The following is a 20,001-nucleotide window of genomic DNA, read 5'->3' as shown; positions in this document are numbered from 1 at the left end:
CCTCTGCCTATTTAATTTCGATCAAACCGATCTCCTTCCTACTTTCTACAGTTGTAGAACAAGCTCTTATTGACCTAAAAATCATGGTATGCCAAAGACTGGCATAGAGGAAGATGACTGTAGAAAGTGATATTTTTGCACCTCCTCATTCCTCCAAATCTGGTCTTGACCACGTAAATGCAGTTGTCTTTGTGCTGCCGATAATCCATCTGCCGAAAGTGCCCTTACTGTACTTCCAGTGAATCTGATCAAGAAATGGCTTATGTCCATCATAACTTATCTCTGCGTATCCTCACTCTTGGAGATGGGCACTTTTGCCACTTGAAACTAGGAGTGTGGATATTTGGAGGCAAATCTCTCTGGTTACTGGTAAGTAACCTTCATTTTTTTTCTTCCTGTCTTCATTTGTCTTCTGTGTTTTGAAACCACCATTGACCTTATTTATGCTCACCCATAGGCTCCAAAGGCTGGAAAATTCAGATCATGCTTAAATTCCAACTAAATTGAGTTAAACTAGCCAGGCAAGATTTTGAAAATATTTCTGCGCTGCAGTTCTGTGTATGTGACTGTATATATATTGCCAAGATTGACATTTCTCAATTTGCAGATGATTTGCTAAAGTAGTTCCAAAATGTGACAAGCTGTCAAAAAACATATATTTCATAAGAGAAGTAGCTTTCCATATAAGCACACGTCGTAATCTCAAACTGAAGACCAGTTTGTCAGTAACAGAAGGTTTGGAGTTAAAGTCAGACACTTGGGGTCTCTCTGGTCGTAGTTACATAACCATCTTCATCTACCGTAAATGAGATTCTTGATAAGAATGAATAAGAACGAATTTGCTTTAGGAATAAATTTGTTATGCTTCTGCCTTCTATTTATGCAAGACCTCACAAATCTTGTGGCATAATATAAGTAACTCAGAAGCTGATTCTTTGATCTTATTTCTGTGACTTCTCCTTTCAAGGGAAGTTATTAAAAAAAAAAAAAAAAACCACGGGGTGGGGATGTTAACAGTAGACATAAGCCAAAGAGAATTGACCTGGCATACATCTAAAGGGCTAAAAGAGCTGAAGAGGGAAAGTCTGCTGTGTGGCTTTGGCTTATTGGGATCTATTACGCAACGTTTGGTATAGCAAGCAGAATGAGATTTGGAATGACAACCCTGCTGAAACACTGACCAGTTCCTAATCAAATTAAATCCTCAAACAGTAGTTATTCAGATCCCACCTCTGTATGGAAGGTGTCAGACTTTCTTTCCAGATCTCTGTGTGTCTGATGAATATCTAAGCTCTGAAAGCCCGTGAAGTTTTTAGACTGCTCAGCTGATTCTGTTCTATGCTTTCTTTTTCTCTAAAGCAACAATCCCGCTCATAAATACTATCTGGCCGTGGACCCTGTTTCGGGCTCACTCTATGTATCCGACACCAACAGTCGGCGGATATACAGAGTCAAATCCCTCACTGGCACAAAAGACCTAGCTGGTAATTCTGAAGTGGTAGCAGGGACCGGAGAGCAATGCCTGCCCTTTGATGAAGCCAGATGTGGAGATGGAGGGAAAGCAGTGGACGCAACCCTAATGAGCCCTCGAGGTAACGTAGTAAAAGAAGCCAGAAAAAATGACTGTGTGAGGCTAGGCTGGATGTGGAAATAATTATCTGGCAATTAAATCACTACTTGCTTGGTAATTTTTATTCCGTGCTTTAATTACAGTGGATTGGCAAGTGTTCGTGCTTTGTTTAGTTAAAGCAAACTTTATTACCCCAACACTGAATGCTGCAAAAGGAGAACAGAACACAAATTAGCAGGGTAACGCTCATTCCAAGAAGCAAACATGTAAACTGGGAAAGAAAATACAGTTTGTAATATAGCATTTTGGAAGAAAATCTTCCTCCTGTGGTATTTTTCTTAGCTTTTATTTTATGTGTTCCCTTTTTCTTCAGATGGGGGGGGGGGGGGGGGTGTGAAAGAATTTTTGCCCTTTCAAGTTCCTAATTTTAGCAACAAAAAAAAAAAGCTATGTAGAGATTTGGGAATGTATTGCTTTTTAAGATTTTTTTTTTTCATCTTAATTGTAAATATGAATTACTCAGGTGTATTGCCAGATGTTTGAAACATCTTTGTGTTTTCTTACACTGGTTGAAGGTAACTAGATAATAGTAAAAGTGAATAAAAATGAGAGGTTCTGTTTCTTTGTATAGGTAATAGTCTCAGTTTATAGGTACAAAGTATGTTCGTGGGACAGCACAGCTTGCATGCTTTAAGATAAGCCTCTTCATTGAAGTTGAGAAGATAAAGCTGTATCTTTGACTGGGCAATGGGATGAGTACTGCAACCACTTTAAGGCAAAATTTTTAGATGAATATTTTATTTTAGCCCAAGAAATGGACAGACAACACAGTGCACCAAATTAAAGCAGGCAAGTCAAGTGAGAAAAAGCCTGCCCTCCTTCATGACAGGCAGCACCATCCTTCTGTTCCTCCTTTTGTTTTCTATTCCTTTCCTCTTTGAGGATGTGCAAAGTGAAAGGCATTGAACCTTTTTTTTTTCCCTACTAGGTTTGAAACCCTGGTCATTTAAAAACACCAGATATTCTGCACATATTCTTTATTGTAGCAGGTCAAAGAATTTAAAAACATCCTGAAAGAATGTAATGTCATTATTTTTTCGAAACTTTTGAATCAATTCTAAAAGAATTCTAACAGTACCTCACATTTCTGAGATTTTTTTTTTTTATTGCATCTATGTGATATTTCATACAGCATTTAAATTTAGAAATAAGTTGATGCATTCTGCTGACAACTTGGTATGTTTTGGGGATTTGTTTGGTTTTTTTCTTTTCCTTAAAGCCCCAAAGGATAAACGTGCCTTGTGCCATTTCTTCAGCAGAAGTACAGCTACTTGGAGGGTTCCAGGACCAGGCTCAGAAGCCAAAGGTACAAGTTGGAAGGCAGGAGAAGTGAACAAACTTTACCATCTTGTAAACTTGTTAATGAGATTAAGCCTACCTTGAAGCTAGGAGCTTTGCTGAGGACTGTTTTTCATACTTGCAGGAATCGCAGTGGATAAGTATGGACTCATGTATTTTGTTGATGCCACAATGATTCGAAAAGTGGATCAGAATGGAATTATATCGACTCTGCTGGGCTCCAATGACCTAACTGCTGTTCGACCTCTAAGCTGCGATTCCAGCATGGATGTCAGCCAGGTAGACTCTTGCTGCTTTTTTTCCTGTCAGCATTAGAAGAGAATGGGCATCTATTTTGGATGACTGCTTGGCCACTTAAGAAATACATTAGGCATCACAAGATGATAGCGTATTTGATTCATTACTGAAATGAGTGAACCATCTTTTTACTGTGGTTAACACAGGTTATTTATGCAACTATAGAGAAATAAGGTTGAGATAATGGGAGTTATTGTCTTAATTGCCTGTTTTTCTGTAATTATTGTAGAGCTTTCACAATGTAGCATTCATTCTTTGCACAGAAACACAATTAGCGGAAGTTACCACTGCACATAGCTTTAATATTTCCGAAAAAGAAAATAATTGTTTGAAGTAGCTGCAGTTCATGACTTAGTTTCATGATTTACGCTGATAAACCCCTCACTAATTTGCTGTTGTTACACATGGAATTTTAAACACTAGAAGTGTACTTTTCAGTTACGAGTTTTACAGTAATAATTTGTGCAACTCATAGGTACGGCTGGAGTGGCCTACTGATCTCGCTGTCAATCCCATGGACAACTCACTTTATGTCCTAGAGAACAATGTTATTTTACGGATCACAGAAAACCATCAAGTTAGCATTATTGCTGGACGCCCCATGCACTGCCAGGTTCCTGGTATAGACTACTCTCTTAGCAAACTGGCTATTCATTCTGCACTTGAATCAGCCAGTGCCATTGCCATCTCACACACAGGAGTTCTTTACATCAGTGAGACAGATGAAAAAAAAATTAATCGGCTACGCCAGGTAACTACCAATGGAGAAATATGCCTTCTTGCAGGGGCAGCTTCAGACTGTGATTGCAAAAATGATGTCAACTGTAATTGCTATTCTGGGGATGATGGGTATGCCACTGATGCCATCTTAAATTCACCATCTTCCTTAGCTGTGGCCCCAGATGGTACCATCTACATAGCTGATCTTGGAAATATCCGCATTAGGGCTGTCAGTAAAAACAGGCCCATTCTTAATTCTTTTAACCAATATGAAGCTGCATCTCCAGGAGAACAGGAGCTGTATGTCTTCAATGCTGACGGGATTCACCAGTACACTCTCAGCCTTGTTACCGGGGAGTACTTGTACAATTTCACCTATAGCAGCGATAACGATGTCACGGAGGTGATGGACAGCAATGGCAACTCCTTGAAGGTCCGTCGGGATGCCAGTGGAATGCCCCGCCACTTACTGATGCCAGATAATCAGATTGTCACGCTGGCTGTTGGCACTAATGGTGGACTCAAGCTAGTTTCAACGCAGACCCTGGAAATTGGATTAATGACTTATAACGGGAACAGTGGTCTCTTAGCAACGAAGAGTGATGAAACAGGATGGACAACATTTTATGAGTAAGAATGTTTTTGGATATATTAAGCATACATTTATTTTTCAAATGGTAGTGATTAGGCCCTGAAGTGATCCTACTGAAATTTGTTGTAGGCTTTTCACTGATGCTGAATAAGGCCTTTGCCCCTCAGTCTAGTACAATGCTGGACGTGATTAAGTGGCTGCTTGATCTCATCGGTTTTGCCATGTCCTTTAGGTGGGTATGGAACCACCTAAATTCCTGCCCATAGTTTGAGGCCAGTGAGGAATTTCACTCACCTCCAACATGAAGGACTCTGTGTGACATTCAGAAACATGTTTTTGTTTCACTAGCTTGGGCCCCTGTTCTTAGTCATCAGCAAGACCGCAGATAATTCAAATCCAAACCAGCCCCCAGCAATCTATTGCTCCTACTGAGTTGCCCATGTCTATAAACCTAAATACAGCGGTTTCTTTTGGAGCTGAAATTATCTTCCTGTTCAGACTCATATATTACTCATGGTTGATAAAATGTTGATTAACTTTACTGATTGTTCATTCTTGAGACAAGTGAGGAAATTACATCCCCAGCTATCTGTCAGACCCCTGTGTAACTTGCATAATTTGTAGATAACCCAAAAGCACATTGGTGCTCACGAGCGTATAGATTAAAAAGACAGAATTTCCTCTTTAAATGAAATTCATCAGATGAAGTTCAAAACTATATTAAAAATACAGAAACGCTAGTCAGGTTTTCTTTAATAGTTAGCTTATTCTTAATAGTCTTATTGCCATTTACTGACCAAACATTTTTTAAAATAGAATCTAAATGGAACATTCAAAATGTATGTATGACGTTTAAGTATGACAAGTCTGATGCTTTTTTTTCAGATAGTTAATTAATAATTGCTATATATCATTTCTCAAGTTACTAGCTAGAAAGGGTAAACAGGGTTTTATATTTAACTTGTATAGGCTTATCTATAGACTTGTCTTTAAGGTTACAGAATAGTGATGATGCACACCTTTTTTAGTTTATTACTGTATTCATCTTGGCCACCACTTTCTTATTTTTTAGAGAAAATATAAGTAATGCAGGATTATAAGAAACTGTATTCAGTCTGCTGAATACATCTAAATTAGCATTGCACATCAGCGTTTTGTCCACGATGCCTTTGTTTCTCTTAAAAAGGAAAGCATTGCCCTCTCGTGGCCGTCCTCAGATGTGGCCCTGGAAATGGAACCGCTGATTTTTCATATGGACTGTTGGTAGAGATTTGTGGTTTTATTTCCTCTTTAATATTTTACTAAAGAGTATTTCGTTAACACACATTAGTTACAAAAATAATCCAGTTCTGTTATTCTTCTAGTTTATGTGAAACTGCACCCTGAAAATGCTCATGGAATTTAATTTGTACAGAATATCGATGTATGCACGTGTATATGCAGACTGACACATACACTATCTTAATATATATGTGTGAAGTTATAGATACATAGTGCATGTGTGTATGCATGCAGTGATGCACAGTGGGAACAGACAAGACTCTTAAATAGTGTAACAGCTAACAGCAGGCTCATACGGGGAAGATTTAGGGTTGGTTTGGGGCATGAAGCACACATCTTTGAAGTGGTCCTCAGTGGTATTCCACTTGGCCTTAGGAGCATCCTAAGAGAATGCTACAGTTTTCTTCTTGAATCAGCTTGTATTTTTTTATTATTTTTTAAGAGAGGGAGAATAAGTGTGCACGTACATGTATGTGGCTCTGCACCTTGCCCTGCTCTGTGGTAGGTCCAAAGCTGCTCTTGCTCCTTTCTGCAATACTGTGGATGAAACTGTCCTATCTTCTCCCACCTACAAGCCATTGAGCTTGTGTAGTCCACGTTTCAAACCTCAAAGACCAGAATGTTAGCAATAAAAAGGTGACACAGGTGCCATAATACTGGACATGGGAAAACGAGTGTTACCACGAGCCTGATGAAGGGATGCAGTCCAGATGTTTGTAGCTCTCTGTGAGCGTTACAAACAAATGCTGAAATGCATCTCATGACTGAACTATGACGTCCATCACATCCCTGTGGGCCTGTTTGGTGGCGCAGCATGTGTGAGCTGGTTGTGGCCAGCTCAGAGGCGCTGGGCTGTCCAGCACCATCTCCATGCTGCAGGCAGCATCGCCCAGCAGCTCACACACCTGCGGGGCCCTGGTGGCTGCTGGTGCATGCAGGCAGCGCGGGGCGGCTGCTGACACAGGAACCTGAACCCGCTCTGCCGGGTCCGGGCATGGTGAAGCGGTGTGCTAGGAAGTTGGTAGTGGGCACAGGGAGATGGTGGGTTTTTTAAGGTACTAGGATTTTAAAAGGATCCATTCACTCCCTGGAATTTTGTTAATAGAAAAAGCTTGCAGTGAAACTGTACTCTAGCTGGGGTAACAAAAGCTCCATAATTTCAGTGCATCCATCAGATCTGACTCATCTAGCCTGATGCTGTGTCATACTGTGATAGGTAGTAGCTGCTTCTAAAGAAGATACAAGATGTCCCAGACTGATCAGTATATTTTTCTGTTGCCACATTTTCTTTTTTGATTTGTTTAGAATTGGGTTCATGTCATGAAGAAGAAAAGTATATAAGCATATAATTCCTGTAAAACTTTATTCTTATTATTCAGATAAATGCCTGGTTTTTGTAGTCTACTGAGCACTTGCTCTCAAGAATGCATAAATTCAAAAAAAAACTCAATAATGTCACTTCTAAATTACAGAGTACGTAAAAGTTTTGTTCTATTCTTTTTTAACTTTTCATTTTTTAAAATAGGATTTTATTGATGCAATGGATGAAAAAGCAACGCTTTCCTTATACATTGGTATTGCAATCTATCTATATATATATCATTAAGTAGTGATTTTTTTATGTCTAGCTTATAAACTAAATGGTCTGCAGATCATCATAGAGAGTACTGTTGTTGTCTTATAAACCCTTTTAATCTCTGTCATTTCTCTTTTCAAATAGTATGACCAGCACTGGGAAAAATGCCCCATGACAGGGGTGGCAAAACACTGGTTTCTAGAAATAGCATTAGAATATTTTCATTTTTCTGTTTCAGTCTCTGTACATACTCATCCATATTTGCTCTTAGACAGTCCTTGCACTTTGAACAGAGATTTTCAATGACTAGCCCACAGCAATCCCCAGGAATTTTTCCTGAGTTAATTAAAAACCCAGCAATGTAAATGAGGAGTTTAAATTAATCTGTTTCGTTTGCATTACCTGAAATATATTTCCTGATAGGGAGTTTCACCAGCCATTTTTCTGGATGTTCACCAGGCTCTATATAGTCACTCTGAAACCACTCATCGACTTTTCTAGTTTTGTCCTAAATAACATTGTCTCTTCTGTAATATTTGACACCAAAGTATTTTCTTCATACCTCTGGTAATCACTAGGCATGCCATAGTAGCCCATATACAGACGGGGGTATCCCATTATTGACCTTTTAGGTTTCTGAAAATCCATTTTTTGTGCTGCTTGTTTTTCCTTGCTAGGTGGATGTTTGGCTGGATCAAGTTCTCCCCTCATCTATGCCTTATGCATACTTTGCAGTACTTTTTTATGGATCCTTTTATGTAGACTTAACCAAAACCCCTTCCATAGATTATCTAAATGTGTTGTTATCTTTTATCCAGTATCTTGTTGATATGGTAAAACATATGTGTGTATATATATATATATGTATTTATATTCTAATGGGTAGAAACTTGTGACTTTTATTAAGAAAAATCATGCTGCTTAATCTTCGTTTGATCCTGAACTGCTTAAATGAACACACTATATTATTGGTTCCTTCTAGGTCGCATGATGCTTTGTTTTATTGATTTACTTCTTTGCCTAATGCTTCCGTTGGTTCTGGTAAGACTTGTTGCTCCACAGGTGATTTTTTTCCTTCCTTCTCCATAGTCAGTTGAATGGGTGCAGCCATTTGCAATGGATTTGAAAGGCATATTTTATATTTGTGTTAACTCAGGAGCCTATTTTCTATATTAATTTTGGAGATATGCTGTACAGTTCAGGTGGCCTGCTTTGAGGTTTATGAATGATTTAATTGTAAAAAATCATGTTGAAAGCACTGGTTTTTTTCTTCTTTACAGCTAAACACAGACCTACAAAGAAATCATCTAGCTTCGTGATACTAAATGTACCACTCTTCTCTTCTGTTACTCTCAGGCAGCGCAAAGGATTTACCAGTTCTCTTCCAGGCTTCTCAATCCCTGGATTTCTACACTGGAAGGATGACCAGTTGGTTTCAGTCTCTACCTAAACTTTTCCCTTTATCTACACAGGACATTTTTTCCTTGTCTTTCTGCTGTGCGCTTTGGTAGAGGCTGGGTGAGAGACTCTTGCACAAGTAGAGAATTGCAGCAACTAGAGGAATACTGATTTTGTGTTTCAGGTTCCCTTTTCTTGCCCTTAAAATCCAAAGGATTGATTTTTTAGCATATTTATGCACAGAAATATAGCATATGAAAGGAAAGGGAGAAATGGTATGATTTGATTCCAGGGAGCATTCCTACTTTGCCCCCTCCCCGGGCTTTGTAACTCTAAATAAATCAAGTGGCTGCTCTAAGGTTCAATAAACTCGTGGAGAGCCCTCTTACTTTTATTATTATTATTATTATTTATTTTTATGCTTCTGGAGCACTTAATTACTCTTATAAGGTATATTTTGACTGCAGCCCTTTGTGCAGCTCCAACCTGTCCTGTTCTTTAACTTCTCATTCTTCATCTTTATGAGCAAAAGATTCACCCAAAAATGCAGTGCAAGTACCACAGATAAGATCTAAATGAAATGATTAGGTTCTCAAGCTGATGTCTCTTATTGCAAATTTATTCCTTGATATGTCATTTAAAATCCTACTTAGTAGTTTTCACTAAGTATTCAGTTGCAAATGTGCAGTGTACGCAATTGTATATGGTAGTATCCATAATGATGCCACTTCTGTAGAGTGAAATGCAACAAATAAGCTATAGATGAATTTACTAACTGTAATTGAGCCACATATCACTCTGTATATCCATAATAATCAATTTTAAAAGAGACTAGCCTGAATTTACACTCATGTAGCTGAGATCAGTATCTCTAAAATTAATATTTCATCATCATAGACTCTTTCAACAACAGAGAAATAGTTAGGGCCAAAATGTTCTTGAAAATCTGTTTCATTCTGTGTTTTTGCAAAAAATTGGTGCATTATTAATACATTGGGTATTGAAATGAACATATATCCTCATGCTTTTTTGCTCTTACTAACTTTTCTATTAGCTATGATCATGAAGGGCGCCTGACCAATGTAACACGTCCCACTGGAGTGGTAACTAGCCTTCATCGAGAAATGGAAAAGTCTATTACCATCGACATTGAGAATTCTAATCGGGATGATGATGTCACGGTCATCACAAATCTCTCCTCTGTGGAGGCTTCCTATACAGTTGTTCAAGGTACCAAAGTGCACTTCTCAGCACATCTCCTAACCACACACACAATTTGAGAAAGCAATTCTCAAAAGATTTGTGTCATAAGTACAGTCATGAGCAGGGGAAAAAGTATAAGGTTTGCAAGACAAACTCTCATAAAGCTCATTCCTAAAATGACAGGTCTTCAGGACAGGTAAGAGACATTTCACAATCATACTTTGCTTCAAATATGTGTGGTCATTATCTGCTGATGAAAGTTAGTCCTGCTGTTACCTCTTGTATCAGGTTCACTTTACCCACTCACATATTTCTCTGTACTTCACTGCAAAATTGGTTCTGACTTCACTGCCACAAAGATGCGGTCTGACTGATGAATGTTGGCTATCTGTGTAAAAGCCCTTGTGGAGAAACAGGCTCAGGTACTTTTTATTATTAGACATAAATCTTCCAAATTTTTAGACTACCATTAAGTAAAATGTAAAACAGCACCAGCGGATGATCTTGTGCCATAATTAGCACATCAGAGAACAGCATGACAGCCCAAGCATGTCAGAAGAGATTATCAACAAAATGGTTAAATGTTTATGTAGAGCTTTCCAGCACCCACCCATTGTTTCTGATGAAGCAAAAGCAATCACAGTTATCAAAGATAGACCAAAATAAGTTTGGTGAATGATGAGGATTTTTTAATTAAGATATAATGTCACTGGAATAAGAATATCATCACTGAACAATAGTGTCTTCCTGACATAAATGTCAACATTTATACACTATTATACCGTGACATGCATGGTTACAAAGACTTTATTTCTCTTATACCAGTTGATTAATTATGTAGATGCTGTTCTTTTGTCAGACAAATATTGATGCTTTGGTGACAGCTGCACACTACAGCTCTCCATCCTGATTGTCTTGGAATAGACGTCACCGTGTCAGAGTTGAGAGAATAGCACTGCTGTAAAAGTACTGGATTACTTTTATAACTTTTCTCAGAAAGCAAAAAGGCCAGGTGTGTAATTGGCTAGGACAGTTCTTGTGTGGCAGAATGAAGAATGACAAATAGGGGACTGTGGCTGCCAGCTTTTATTGTTGGAGCCTCGTACCTTGAGGATTTAAAGCTAAACTAATTCTGTTCAAAGCACCTCCTTGGAGACAGTTTCTAAACAGAGACAGAAAAAGAAGAGGAGCTTACTTGTTCACACCCATAAAGAGTCCAAGAGTTGTGTGGAGTTTTTTGTTTGTTTGTTTGTTTGTTTTCTTTTTATCCTAGAATTTAATGTTTTGTTGTTTATCCAGCAGTTCAGTTTTCAGGACTTTTTGTTCATATTAGAAATAAATTACGTGGTTGAAATATATCACTGTGCATTTTGATTCATAATTAAGACTAAAGGAAAAACGTAATGAAATAAACATAGTATCTCTCTGCAGGCTCACTGTTACACTACTGTTCTTTACATGAATCAGTAACATCTGTAATTTCCACCATAGTACCACGTAAGTGGTAATTGCAGGCTGACTTCATTTAACATCAACAGGAGTGCAATAAAAAAACAATCAAATTAAGCTATGTGTTTTCTTTATGACTGGAAGAGCTAAATTATTTTCTTTTCATTATTGCTGTAGATCAAGTGAGGAACAGCTACCAGCTCTGTAATAATGGTACTTTGAGAGTGATGTATGCCAATGGCATGAGCATTAGCTTTCACAGCGAACCTCATGTCCTGGCCGGGACTGTAACTCCCACCATAGGACGATGTAACATTTCTCTACCAATGGAAAATGGTTTGAACTCAATTGAATGGCGTCTGAGGAAAGAACAGATTAAAGGCAAAGTGACTGTGTTTGGAAGGAAGCTCAGGGTAAGTAGAATTATTGTAGTGGCAGCATTACAATAATGGTCTTTTCTTCTGTGGGCAGACAACTTTCCATTTAGAAGAACATGTCTTTTCTATTTTTACTTCGTGAAAATGTGCAGCTCTCGGATTGTCTTTGGTGTGAGAATCTTTTCTTTGTTTGAGAGGCCAGTTAAGTACATGGAATCACCTTCTGTAATAAACTGTAGAATTTTCATTACTAAAAGCATTCCAAAAGAGGTTGGTAAAAATACCCGGCATATTGCTGCAAGTGAGGAAAAAAAAATCTAGCCAGTCATTTGTAAAAATTCTAGGGCACGCTTTACACAGTTAGTCTGTGAAGCCAACACTATTACTGTTGGAGTGATTACATTCTGCTTCCCTAAAATCCCCCTACAGTTACATCAAGACAGGCATATTGTGTTGATTCCCTTTCCTAAATGGCATGATTGGAAAATAATTGCCAGAATTACAAAGTCATAAGCATAGGAAATGAAAGACACTCTGGTCATGTAATCCATCCCCTGCCAAATGAAAGATCTGCTGCATCCAGATTAACCCCATGCTCTGCTCATCTAGCTTGTATTTCACCCCTTAAATACCCAAACTTTCTCTGGTTTCCTCAGCATATATAGTTTTGAAAGGGTTTTGAGATACTGGGCAGAAAGAAAAAAATGTAGCGCTGATCCAAATCCGGGTTCTTCCAAATAATTCTTTAATGTCATTGGTCATGAGATACAGTTCTGTATGTTCAAGATGACCACATTAAATGCAATATATGTAGCCAACTACTCAGTAATTTACAAAAATTAATTAGACTAGGATGTTAAATTTTGATATTTCTTATTGCTTAACATTTAATTCACAGTCTTGAACTAACAAGTCTTTCCTTATTTTCACAAATCCTCAGAATGTGCACGTATTTGTGAGAGAGGGAAGATTAGACGAAAAATGGAATAAGATTAGCAGCTAATCCTTAATGGCTAAATTTCATGGCTGTGTAATTGATTTTTGATGTGTTGACCTGCAGAAATTGACTGTAAGTAGAAAATAGATCAGCTCTGCATTTTGACTAGGTGTTCAAAATAAAAATAAATAGGACCTTAAAATGAAACTGCTGTAATCCTAACTCTCAATACTAAAAATTTAATAGAGGTACTTGTGGTAATTAGCTGAAGTTAAACACGTCTTAGAGCTGAAACCTTGCTTGAGATGGATTTTCTTGCATCATGTTTATGCAAATCAAAACACCGCTTTATCTAGCAACACCTCAACATTTAATTGTCTGGTGTTAGTTCCTGTAACAATAATCACATATCCATTTAGCTCTTTTAAATGAAAATCACTATGAGATTATAACAGGTTGAGTGGACTGAAAATGAAATTTGAAAATGAGGGAGAAAGCATAGAATTTATTTGCATCTCATTTTTATTCTAGTTCATCTTTATAAATTGTTTAGTGAATGAAATAGAGCAACTGTGCTGGAAAATCGGGGGGAGCAGGTGGTAGGCAGGGCAGCCGTGGCACCTATAGGTACAGACAGCGAAGGGCTGCTGCAGAACAGACGCAGTGTCAGGAAGACCAATGGGAGGGTGTGTAGAGCCATCGCCTGAATCCCAAATTCAGGATGAACTATTAGTGAAAGGTGTTATTATGTGGGACTCATCTCTTAGAGAACTTACTGTTAATTTTCATTCTTGGATTTATTCGTATGTGTTGGCAGCTGAATGTGAAGTACAGGTGGAAGTACAGACCCTTCAACTGGGTTGAAGACGATAGAGCAGTTGTTCCTTCATTCTTTGTTCCCATTTCTTATAAGTATCAGACACACGAACAGAAGCGGGAACAAACGTGGACCTCCTCCAGCCACGTGCATCAGGCACAAAGTCACACGAGCTTAACAAACACGATGTGTTTTAATAGGGGCAGACCATGAAAGTGGTTGTACCAAGTAACTTGCACAACGACTGCATGTCCCTGAAGGCTTTGAACCCTTTTTGCTCTGAGACTTTTGCCCTTTTCTCCAGGTAGTGCTGTCACCTGTGCTTCCCCAGCTACACGCACCTGGAGGCGGTCGGGCTGTACCTGCAGGGCTCTGTGGACGTGCCTGGGTGGGCTTGGGTCCCCTGGAAGGGGAGAGCTGTACCTCCCCTTTACGTCACCCAGCTCACTGCCCACTGCTATTTTATGTGCCTCACGTCCGATGTCTTGCTAGTATTTTCAGATAAAGTCTAGATAATTTCATTCAGAAGAGGTTTTGATACACTGCAACTTAAGGGATTTTTGTTGCAAGACCTCTTACCAACGCACAGAAGGGCTCTTCCCTGTTGTGACTTGTTCAGCGGCAGCGAAAGGAAGTAACAGATGTGCATGTAGGTAGCAGAACAAAAGAGAAATGGCTTGTTAGATAATCTTCAGTCATGATATTTGCCATAGTGTTATTAGTGTTCCCAAGAAGAGTGGGAGTTCGTCATTTTGTTTGGGTTTCTATATAATTAATATGACACTACAATTACACTCTGTGGTTTTACTTATTTTACAAATGAAAATGAAGTTACTGAGTTATCCAGGCAGGTGCTTCTTTGTTCTTTAAGTGATGTTTATCTATGTGCATAGCTCTTCTTCTGTGTAATCATTTTAAAAACTAATACTTTAGTTAACTAAGGGAAAAAAAAAATAACCTTTATAACATCTTTGGGAAGAGGGATGATACCTGGAATCAGACTTTCCTACATGCAGATTACAGTTATACCTTCTGTGCTGGAGGGCAGAAAGGGAGGAAACCACAGAAAACCCAACTGCTTTATGAAGCTTCAGAAATTTAAAATAAAAGGCTAAAATTTGATTCTTAATGTTTCTGAAAGACTGAAAAAAAAAAAAAAGAAAAAAATAAACTCTGCCTATCCATGAAAGATCAGGATCTTTCCATCATAGGCTAGTTTTTTATTTTAATGTGACAGCTAAATGTTTTTGAGAAGCTTTCTCCTGCTTCCCCAAGACCTCTGTGAGGGAAAGAATTTTAACTTGTCTATGTCATAAGGATCAATCTCTCATTTACAAAGGTAAATGGTTGAGAAAGTACTGATGTTGAGTTGCCTTCCATAGCTTTGTTTCCATTAGAATGGGAGAGCAGCAGAATATGATTTATTTTGCCAGGATGTTTTAAAAAAAATACCCTGTCTTTGCTTTGACTCACAGGAGAAGTTGGTGCTGGAAAAACCTTTGGGAAAACCTACAGAAAAAAGCTTTTCCTAATGATTGCCGCTGAGGAAATGCAAACTGCTAAAGAGCTAAATTTTATTAATGGAAAAAATGAGGATAATGAGCGATAATTTGAAATAATTACTTCTTTACAAACACAAAATTGTATTAATTTTAAATTTGCTTTCAGTATAACTGAATTACTACAGAGTAGGTTGGGATGGGAATTGGGTTTACCCCTGCCAGTGAAAATATCTCAGAATAACTTTTATGTCCTCGAGAAAGGCTCAGGGTTAATTTACATATTGTTTGATGTGCAGTTTAATTTTGGATAACAGAAAACGTTGCTTAATCAAACCTACTGTAAAACATAAGCTGAAGAACAAATTCCCAGAAACTGATGAATACTTTTTAAGTAGTCATTGCTGTCAAATGATATCTAGTTTAAAGACTTCTACTTTATTAATGACGCATCTACAATTAAATTACTTAAGAAGCTTTATCAGATTACAGCATTAGCCTGAATTCTGTGGTTTAGCCTCCAGTGAATATATTTTTATATCTCTCATTATAACACTTTCAGTAGAAACCTCACCATTTGGCATTCTTATACTTCTTTGTTTCTGCTTTGCTCTTTTGTTTTTAAAAAAAAAAAAGGTAAAAAAGTCAGGGACTGAAACACTTCATGTTGTGCTTTAATTTGAAAATTGTAACTGAAAAATCTGGATAAAATGAAAAATATTTAACCTAATTACTTAGAACATTTGTTTCACACAACCAGAACTCCATCCCAGCCTGTATTACCGGGATTTTTGATCAGAAGAAATGAAACACAACCCAGCTGATGGGGTTGCTTGAGAGATCTCTTGAATGTTTGGAAAGTAAATGAAGAATGCACTAATGGAATCAATTAGTAAGCAGGGTGTTCCAGCTACAAAACCTAAGTGGCTAAACCTCCAAGGAGATTATAAAATCGCGTTTTTTTTCTACTGTCCTTGGAGTCATTGTAGGGAAAAAGGCTCAGAACTACTGATAGCAGAAGTAGAATACAGAATCAGAACTACTAATAGCAGAAATAGAGAAGTTACTTCCATGCAGAATCACTCATTTTGCTGCTAAGTGTTAACTATCTGCAATTTAAGACATAGGTATGTGGTATGTCTGTCCACTCTGACAAGAGGGAAGTCTTTGTAAGACTACAGCTCCCATGGTGTGGGGAGATGGGAGATATCCCAGTAAAACACTTGAAGCAGCATATTTGAAAATACCTAGAAGTGGAACATCAAAGCCTGTTAATTAGAAAGCGTCCTACACTTTTCAAAAATTGGGGGAAATTTCATTCTCCTTATGCATGCTACTTTCAGTATGGAAGTTCATACAAGCATAGTGCCCACTGGTCACTGAATACAGCCTTCTTTCATTTCAATAGGTTCATGGAAGGAATTTACTGTCCATTGATTACGACCGGAATATACGCACAGAAAAAATCTATGATGATCACCGGAAATTTACACTGAGGATAATTTATGATCAACTAGGACGGCCTTTCCTTTGGCTGCCTAGCAGTGGTCTGGCTGCTGTCAACGTGTCCTATTTCTTCAATGGACGCCTGGCTGGGCTTCAGCGTGGTGCCATGAGTGAAAGAACAGATATAGATAAGCAAGGCAGGATCATATCACGCATGTTTGCGGATGGGAAGGTTTGGAGCTACACCTACCTAGAAAAAGTAGGTGATGTAGTCTTATGTTCTGACGTTAGCTACAAAGAGACAGTACTACTCCACTTTGTTTTTAAGCACTGTATATAACATATTAACACAAAAAATATCTAAAATTTGACATGCAGTTACATATGATGTAAGCTGTTAATAATCCCTTTGTACTTGATCTCAAAAGTTCTTAGTTTTCAATTAGTCAACTGAATTTGACTTATTTTTAATGTTAAGTACTTTGTTCATGGTTTTTATCTTTTGGTAAAGATAAAAAGCAAGTAGGCCACCACATAAGTAGCATAAACTAATATAATGAATTGTGCTTAACTGAGACCAAAACCACATGACTAAACCTGACCAAAAGTTCAAGTAGAAACAGGTAATTCATCTCTAATCATTATGTATTAAAATAAAATATTATAATGCATTTTTATTTATCCTAATTAAGATTCTTTAATCATGAAAGCCTTAAATACTTCAAAACTGCATATTATTTTCCCTCTCCCTTCTTTGAATCTGTTGTTTTAAGCAAGCCAGAGCTGATGTTTTCTTAGTTTCTCTTGTGTTTCATGGCAATAGCTGTGAATTGCTATTGCTAGCAGAAAGATAAATCAAGTAATTTACCTAACTCCTCTGCATCCTTAAAGAAAAAAAAAAAATCCTACTAAAGAGGAGGGTAGCTAATAGGTTGCTAACCTACACTTTCTCTGGAGTGTCAGCATATCGATTTCCAAGCAGCAGATCCTCTCATCCAGCAATCTGACAATACTCCAGAGCAGCTTTGTACCCCTAACTAATGTATATATGTCTCTTTTTATTAATTTAACGTTACTGCCTCCTCAGTAAACTTTTATTTTTTTAAATGCCCTCTCAGAGGTCACGAGCTGAAAGACAGTAACTGTGGGTGTGTTGTTTTTTTCTTCTCTATAGTCGATGGTACTACTGCTTCAGAGCCAACGGCAGTACATCTTCGAGTACGATTCTTCAGACCGGCTCCATGCTGTTACTATGCCTAGCGTTGCTCGGCACAGCATGTCAACTCACACGTCTGTTGGCTACATTAGGAATATTTATAATCCTCCTGAAAGCAACGCATCAGTGATTTTTGATTATAGTGATGATGGGAGGATTTTGAAAACATCATTTTTAGGTACTGGTCGACAAGTCTTTTACAAGTACGGGAAGCTATCCAAATTATCTGAGATTGTTTATGACAGTACTGCAGTTACTTTTGGATACGATGAAACTACAGGTGTCCTAAAAATGGTGAATTTGCAAAGTGGAGGATTTTCTTGTACAATCCGCTATCGTAAAATTGGTCCTCTTGTTGACAAACAAATCTATAGATTCTCTGAGGAAGGTATGGTCAATGCAAGGTTTGATTATACATATCATGATAATAGTTTTCGAATTGCGAGCATCAAACCTATAATAAGCGAGACACCTCTTCCAGTTGATCTTTACCGTTATGATGAGATTTCTGGCAAAGTAGAACATTTTGGCAAATTTGGAGTTATTTATTATGATATAAATCAAATTATTACTACAGCAGTTATGACACTGAGTAAACACTTTGATACCCATGGGCGCATTAAAGAAGTTCAATATGAAATGTTCAGATCTCTGATGTACTGGATGACTGTACAATATGACAGTATGGGAAGGGTAACTAAGAGAGAACTGAAACTTGGTCCATATGCCAACACAACCAAGTACACCTACGATTATGATGGAGACGGACAACTGCAAAGCGTAGCAGTAAATGATAGGCCAACCTGGCGTTATAGTTATGATCTGAATGGAAATCTTCACCTTCTGAATCCTGGAAACAGTGTCCGACTGATGCCTCTGCGCTACGATCTAAGAGACAGGATTACGCGCTTAGGTGACATACCCTACAAAATCGATGATGATGGATTCTTGTGTCAACGAGGCTCAGATGTATTTGAGTACAACTCCAAAGGACTCTTAACAAGAGCTTACAACAAAGCAAATGGGTGGAGTGTTCAGTACCGTTACGACGGACTTGGCCGAAGGGCTTCCTGTAAGACTAACCTAGGGCATCATCTACAGTACTTTTATGCTGATCTTCACAACCCAACAAGAGTAACTCATGTCTACAATCATTCCAATTCAGAAATTACCTCTTTGTATTACGATTTGCAAGGCCACCTCTTTGCAATGGAGAGTAGCAGCGGGGAAGAATATTATGTTGCCTCTGATAACACAGGCACTCCGTTAGCTGTATTCAGCATCAACGGCCTCATGATCAAACAGCTTCAGTACACGGCGTATGGGGAGATTTATTATGACTCTAACCCCGATTTCCAGCTGGTTATTGGGTTCCATGGAGGGCTGTATGATCCTTTAACCAAACTCGTCCATTTTACCCAAAGGGACTATGATGTCCTTGCTGGACGCTGGACATCTCCTGATTACACGATGTGGAAAAACATTGGTAAAGAACCTGCCCCTTTCAATCTGTACATGTTCAAGAGTAACAACCCCCTCAGCAATGAACTGGATCTAAAGAATTATGTAACAGGTGAGACTTCATTGCTTTTTTTTTTTATAAATAACAATAATAATAATAAGTTTGGGTGTTCATTTGGGGAGGAAATCAGACTTCCCCTTACTAACCAGTTTGCTGGTATGGGAGCATCCAGGTCAGGCCATTTTCCTTTTTGTGCTGTTGGGCCGTTTTCCTTTTTGTGTCTGGCTGCTTTTGTTCTTTGATACTGCTCCTCCGGTGCTAAAAGAGAAGCTGCAAAGAATAACGGGAAGGGAAAAATAAAGTATTTTTGGCCTAAATATTCAATTTCAACTAAGTCATAGTGCTCTTCATATTGAACTCAGTACTGTATGGAGCTGTGTCCATGAAATGTTTAAAGAAAAGAGACATCTCCTACAAGAAACACTGGCAGGTTAGTTGGAGAATCAGGAACCAGAACTTCTCAGTATCTCTGCCCTTCAGGGCTGCTTTCAAAATTAACTCCTGAGTTAGCCCATGGGCACATTATGAATTAGCACCAAGAATGGATTTAATTAAACCTCACTGTCCCATTTGGCTTTTAATATGCAAACTGTCTTTAATCTTTAAAACAAAAACCGTGATTTTTTCACAATCATTTCCTCCTGTAAGGTTTAGGAAATTTTATGGAATGTGTACAGCTCAGAAAGAGAAACAATAAAATAGTTTTGATCATGTATTCTAGAACTGGGTAAAACTTGTAATC

General features: G+C 38.1%; 1 protein-coding gene across 50 annotated transcripts in view; it reads left to right on the top strand.

Annotated features, from left to right (window-relative positions):
- TENM2 (teneurin transmembrane protein 2) overlaps positions 1-20,001 on the top strand; it is a 1,469,731-nt gene that overhangs the window by 1,444,554 nt on the left and 5,176 nt on the right. For 42 of the 50 annotated variants that reach the window (XM_080555516.1, XM_080555559.1, XM_080555513.1 and 39 more), the window contains 8 exons: positions 1,360-1,592; positions 2,850-2,936; positions 3,054-3,208; positions 3,702-4,576; positions 9,848-10,023; positions 11,623-11,858; positions 16,484-16,780; positions 17,696-19,310. In XM_080555516.1, coding sequence (XP_080411642.1) covers positions 1,360-1,592; positions 2,850-2,936; positions 3,054-3,208; positions 3,702-4,576; positions 9,848-10,023; positions 11,623-11,858; positions 16,484-16,780; positions 17,696-19,310 — 3,674 coding nt within the window. The remainder of the gene's footprint in view (positions 1-1,359; positions 1,593-2,849; positions 2,937-3,053; positions 3,209-3,701; positions 4,577-9,847; positions 10,024-11,622; positions 11,859-16,483; positions 16,781-17,695; positions 19,311-20,001) is intronic. The other 8 variants (XM_080555539.1, XM_080555544.1, XM_080555543.1 and 5 more) reach the window with 1 other exon arrangement.

Source organism: Anser brachyrhynchus (genome assembly GCF_964034855.1).
Source record: "Anser brachyrhynchus genome assembly, chromosome: 14".
In the NCBI taxonomy this organism is placed as follows: domain Eukaryota; kingdom Metazoa; phylum Chordata; class Aves; order Anseriformes; family Anatidae; genus Anser; species Anser brachyrhynchus.
Note: the sequence above shows the minus strand (reverse complement) of the source record. Positions and strands in the feature narration are given on the sequence as shown.